The 6,384-nt window shown below is 34.5% G+C and overlaps 1 protein-coding gene across 1 annotated transcript in view; it reads right to left on the bottom strand.

The window, feature by feature from the left end:
* Positions 1 to 6,320, bottom strand: part of LOC109382177 (nuclear receptor corepressor 1) — a gene marked incomplete at its 5' end in the record, with an annotated part of 104,765 nt that extends 98,445 nt beyond the window's left edge. Inside the window, 2 exons of the mRNA XM_019641488.1 lie at positions 5,447 to 5,548; positions 6,240 to 6,320. Coding sequence (XP_019497033.1) covers positions 5,447 to 5,548; positions 6,240 to 6,320 — 183 coding nt within the window. The remainder of the gene's footprint in view (positions 1 to 5,446; positions 5,549 to 6,239) is intronic.
* Positions 6,321 to 6,384: the final 64 nt, after the last annotated feature.

Raw genomic sequence — 6,384 nt, 5'->3', positions numbered from 1 at the left:
ACACACACACACACACACACACACACACACACACACACACACACACATTTTAACAACTCAAAAAGAGAGGGGGGAAAAAAACCTTGGGAATAGAAATATCATGTACAGACTAATTCCCAGTGATTCCTAGCTGCCAGTCTGAGGAACAAGTGTAAAATCACTGGAGTCTTTTAAAAAGGGCAGAGATTCCTAGGCACCATCCACCCAGCAGGAACTGACTGGATTGGTCTATGTTAGAGCACAGAAACCAATACTTTTAAAAAGCACCTCCAGGTGATTCAGGAACCATCCAAGTTTTGGTACCACTTTTAACGTGACTCCATAACCCTAGTTCTTATCTGTTACCTATATTTCCACCTATAAACTTTTAGGAAGATCATGTCAAATCTATATTCTCTACTTTCCAGAGTATCCATTCAAATGCCAAAATGGGGCCAAGTTTTTGGAAAAACCAATTTACAAGTAAATGCCAAATACTTTTTACTAATTTATGTAAGCTTTTATTAGATAATAATTTAAAATTTAAATTACTTGTCCTTAAAGATCTCCTTCTCATGGTCAGTCCAAACATTCATAAACTGCCTATCTTTATAAACCTTCATAGGGTCCTCCATAAGCCCATTCATGTTAATAAACTTGACCCGTCTTTGTTCTGCATCAAACATCATAGGCGGGATCACTGAGAGCTGCCGCATTTGTTTCTCATTATTCTGCACCAAAACAAAACAGAACAAAACAAAACAAAAACCAATTTACATAAAATAAAATTTAAAGAGGGCCACAGACCAACTGTCTTAATATACACTAAAAAAACACATAATGTAGTTTAATGACAATAGTACATATAATGTCTAATATACAGTAAAAATTCATAAATCTAACAAATATCTATTCAATGGATTGTAGAGGCAGAGAGTATACATATTTTTTTTTATAATCCACTGCCATAATATGAGAATAGTTCTTGATTTAAACGAAGCTGATCTTTCAGGTAATGGAATTTTTACAAATTCCATTTACAAAAATCCTTTGTAGAGGATACAAAGTAATGTCAAGTTCAAGTTCATGACCTTATGAAGCATTTTAATTATATTTAGTCTCATTTTTAAAAGTCTTAACATCATTTTAGAGAACAAATCTTAACATCATTTTAGAAAATAAGCAGGAAAAATAAGCAAACAGGCACCAAAATCCTAAGACCACTGATTTTAAATTAAGTAAATTCACTTAAGTATTAAATACTTCTTGCTAATCTTATATAATCTTTCCATCGGAAATTTAAGACTATTATCCTTATAATTTCAACAAAAACTGTTACATCTTTACAATTTATTTTTCCCAAAGTTTAATTCATTAAGTTTATAAGCACAAACTTCCAAGAAAAAAATTAACAAAATTACAAGTATTGACCCCAACATAAGGCTAGGTTTTTCCCTAAAACTTCTCCTCAGAGATGTGGTTATTGCCTTACTAGTCTATAATTTTATGGGGTACTCTCAATGAGTTTGAACACAAAAGTACTATTTGGAGCAGACACATTAGCTTGAAATCACCTCCATTAATACTAGTTTTGGATACTTAGAATCAGTCAAAAATCCAGCTAAGAAATTTAACATAGGTTTAGTCATCATTGTAGGGATTATGGCCACAAATTTTGAAATATAGCAATGTAATCATTGTCTCTGATCATTATTTAAGGGACTACTTCATTCAAATAAGCAAGACCTTCAGAATTTAGAGATGAGGTTTTTAAAAGCCATGTTATAAAAATCAAAACTTGCAAAATAGATGGATGCCTTTACACCAACTTTAAGAGACAGTTTGAACATAGCTAAGAAGACTCAGTGCTAGGGACTGAAATTTATTCTTATTCATCATTGCTTTATTTAATATCACATTCTATCTCTGTCCAAAGCTCACTTGGTTAGAGAGCAGCCTTTGGAGATCCCACCAAGTGAACATACAAATATATGCAAAATACATGCTCTTCTGCTATATTATGAAATGGCACCACCAGTTCAGTCCTGTAACCTAGAAACCAGGGAGTCACTTTCCATTTCTCTCCTTTCTCACCCCAACACTTAATTCATCCATCTTGTCCTGTTCATTCTACCATCTATTCATCTCCTCAATCAATCCCCTCCTGTACATCCCTACCACTGTTGTTCTGACTCAGGTCCTTATTATTATCGTAACATCCTCCTTCATCTCTTTCCATGCCTCCCTGTTGCCAAAACCATATCTGTACAACGCCAATACGATCATGTGACCACCTTCTTTAAAACCCTCAATGGTTGGTTGGCCACAGTCATCGGAACAGTCCAACTCCACAAATGTTCCCTCATTTATATACAAAGAAACCCTTAGTTCCTCTGGTATGAAGCTAAAATTCCTGAATAATTAATGAATTAACTTGAATTAAATCAATTAATTTTCTTACCTCCTGCTCAGAGAGCCCATCGATAATCTCAGAAATCTCATGCTCACTCCTAGCAATAGTGGCTGAAAGACCAGCTCCCCTCTGCCCAACTCTAAATATGAGGAAGAAATTATAAATATATTTAAAAGCCTTTTATAAAGAAGACATATAAATTAAATTACTCTTATATATTGGGTTGTCGCAAGAGTCATGACACATTTTTGCAACAAAAAAAAACAGAAAAAATACATCATGACTTTTCCGACAACCCAATAGATTATTTTTCTGAATAAGACTTTTTTTAACCAACTAGAAGTCAGAGAAGAAAACTAAAATTCCATTAACTACTTTTAAGTAATTTGCTTGAGTCATCTATAAAATTAACAATTTAAATGCTGAGATTAAGATTTAAACGTTACATGCCCAAGTTCAAATGATAAAACTATTAATGGGAAACTTCTAGAAAACAACAAATGCCAGTCTTTTGCCAGCCTTCCATAGAATAGAATAGCAGACTTAGAAAACTATATCAAATATTTTTTAAAGGAGGGTAAAAAACACAACCATCATCTCTCACAAAAACTTAATCATAATTAAAGGGGCTTACATGACTCTTACATGAGACAGTAAAGAAGAAAATTAAAGTTTTTACCTTTGTAAAATATTTGTTCTCTAAAGTAAACCAAATCAGAAACTACCACTATAAAAGAATTTCTTAATTAGCAACCAACTTAATACTGTTTATGTTGGTAGGTAATGAAGGACAAAGAGATAAGAGATATTCAAGTCTACTCTTATTAACTGTCATTTCCAAAGAAATGGGTATTTTCAAGAACTAAAGAATTAATTTCAAACTATTCACTTAAATTTAGATTCAACAGCATGATTAAATATTAAATTTATCAAGACATAATCTTTGATAGTTGATAATGAAATTTTATATTCAAAATAAAAGTTCTTGGGCTGGCCGAGTGGTGAGTTAGTTAAGAGCTGGCTTGGGATGCCAGAGGGCCCCGGTTCGGATCCCACATATGAGGGCCAGTGACACTGCCCTCTACAGCTAAGATGCTGAACAACNTTTAAAAAAAAAAAAAAAACTAGAGAGAAAATCTTCAAGGTAATAACCTAAAAGCTAATGTGGGCAGGATTAAGCTGTTGGAAAGGCTGGCCAAATCAAAACTGAACCTACCTGGGAGCAAGAATTCCTAAGGTTCAGGTCAAGGTGAGGGTACATATGGAAAATGTCAGTTCTGCAAATGCATTCTGGGATGTGCTAAGGGTGCTAGCACAGAGACAAGAAAGTGCACAAGAAAAAACTAATATGGTTGAAATTTAACAAGGACAAGTGTACACAGAGGAGTGAAATAGTGCCCAAATAACTTGCAGATAGAAAACAAATGTTTCAGAGTAACAGCAACATTCCCTGTCACTCAAAACTTCCTGCTAGAGCTTTCTCCTCTATCATCACAAGCAACAGACTGCTAATCCAGCAAAGATAAGGTATAATAAATATGAAATTATCCCCTTACGTTATCTGGGAGCAAAAATATTAAACAGCAGCATATACAATTTCTAAAAATAAAATTAAAGTTATAAATACTAGCTTGTAATTAGGAATAAAGCTGTTGTTAAAAACTGGTAGCTGAACCTTGTTTAAAACATAAATGGGCTCTAGCACCTGCGGCTAAAGAACCATGGTTCAACTTCATAAGGAGCAGGGAGCTCCTTTAGTGGAAGTGTTCCAACTCTCTGCCAACATTCCATTTGCTGCCCTTCAGGTCATAAATCTCCCGAGCTCTACAAACATCTACCCCTTTGTCCTACAGTATTCGTCCCACCACTACACAAGCATGCTCTTTTCCTCCCTTCTGATCCTCATCAGCTCTACCACCTATTACTCTGTCCCCTTTATAAGTAAATCTTACTAATAAGGCTACACTTGTACTACCGCCACTTCCTCACCTTCTATACCCCCTTCAGTTCACTATCATCTTATTTCTGGCCCCCTCACCAATCCACTGAAAATGCCTATCAAGACCACCTCAGCTGACTCAACTTCCAGCAGCATTTTACACAGTTGACTGGTGAAATAGTCCCTATACTTTTTTGACCAGGAAATACTATTTCTGAAGAATACGTAATCACATCTTATGAGGTGGTAGTGCTCTGTAGGAAACAATGACCCAGAACACAAAAAGGTTATGGCTACAAATAATGAGAAAACTGTCAAATAACCTGTATCTGGTGACCAGGGCAACCAAGGGAAGAAAGGGTGGCTGTTTGAGGAAACCAGAACAGATTTAGGAACGCTAATGAACAGTCAGCAGCTGTTCCAGCTCACACACACAATCCCATACTGCGAGTTTTATCTGGGTCTAGAGAGCAAAGGGGGATTGCATCACCCCAGCAGCCTCACTAGTAAAGCACATGAGCTGCGACAACTGCTGACTATTTATTTGGGGGGAAACAATTTTTAAACTACTGAGTTGCAACTGTGAAACCATACTGCACTGTATTAAAAACGGTCTTTCTAGGTCAAGTGCTTTTTAAAACTTAAGCCATCTAAAACTCCCAAAATGAAGTTAATCTGAAACAAAATCAGGTCCCAGGTATTTCAATAAACCACCCTCTACTCTGGCTACCATGCTATATTTCTCTTCCTTACTCTACCCATCCCCTCCTCAAACAAAATGACTGGTAAAGATGGTATACTAAATAAGGCCTAAAGGATCTCATCTTTAATTACATTATTACTGTTAACACTGACATAAATGACTTAGATAACATGGAAGTATAAAACTATTCTAATTTTATCACACTAGAAACTTAAAATATTCAAAATAGAACATACACCATGTTATATACATTAACTTCAAAATAATAGTAATATGTTCATAATATCCTAATTAATTTAATAGAAACGTCAATCCCCAAAATACACATTAAGTACCAAGCTCCTGCTATAACAATTTTGTCTTTATATTTCCACCAACCCTGAAATATCTTCTACACAGTAATGACACACACCTGGTTTCTTCCTCTGCGTTTTCCATAATTCCGTCTTACTAGGGCTTTATAATTCTCATTTTTCTTGGTTAAGTAGTAATATAAAACACAATCAGGAACACTCTATAAGCAAAAAAAATATTTTTGAAGATCCAATGAAATAATTTTTTTTTTAATCAAATAATACTTTCAAGGAAAACATCTGGTATTCTCACAAAGTGTAAACTGAGGACAAATACACATGGCTAGCATTTTAAATCAATATCTAGGCTCTACAAATACTATATATATATTATATCTACTATATTAATGGGTAATTACAGTTGTCTTAATCCAAATTACGTAAAAAATACCAAAAACTATCAGAAACAGTCAAGCACTTTCTTACTAACCAGTAACTAAATTCCCTTTCTTACTGCATATATATAAACATTCAAAATGTCTCTTTAAATATTTTGCTCAAAAACACTGCATTCAATCCACTGTGAAAAAAATTCAGGGATAATCAGGGCCTTGATATTTTAATTAGAAATTTAATGAGGTTCAAAACGCATGGAATTCTATGTGTTCTTAGGGAAATACAACATCAGGTCATTTTTCATTAAACATGAAAACTAGTTCGTGTTCTGTGCTTAGGATTTGTGATCAATGTAATTGTAAATATCACTATACTAGTCCCATGAGACTCTCTTCTATAGCAAGCCCTTTGCAAAAATCAGCTCTATTTAACTACTTTTGGATACTAGAGCACAAAAATTTCAAAGTAGCAACCACCACAAACCTATACACATTCCCAATGCGAACAATTTCTTACCTTCCTTTCCAAGTAGGATGCAATTAGTCCAAAGTTTTTTGGATGCTGGATAAACCTGTGTAAAAACAAAACAAAACAAAACAAAACACACACACACACACACACACACACACACACACACACACACACACATTTTAACAACTCA

Source organism: Hipposideros armiger, unplaced genomic scaffold, assembly GCF_001890085.2.
Source record: "Hipposideros armiger isolate ML-2016 unplaced genomic scaffold, ASM189008v1 scaffold_61, whole genome shotgun sequence".
Classification (NCBI taxonomy): domain Eukaryota; kingdom Metazoa; phylum Chordata; class Mammalia; order Chiroptera; family Hipposideridae; genus Hipposideros; species Hipposideros armiger.
This window is presented reverse-complemented; position numbering and strand designations above follow the sequence as displayed.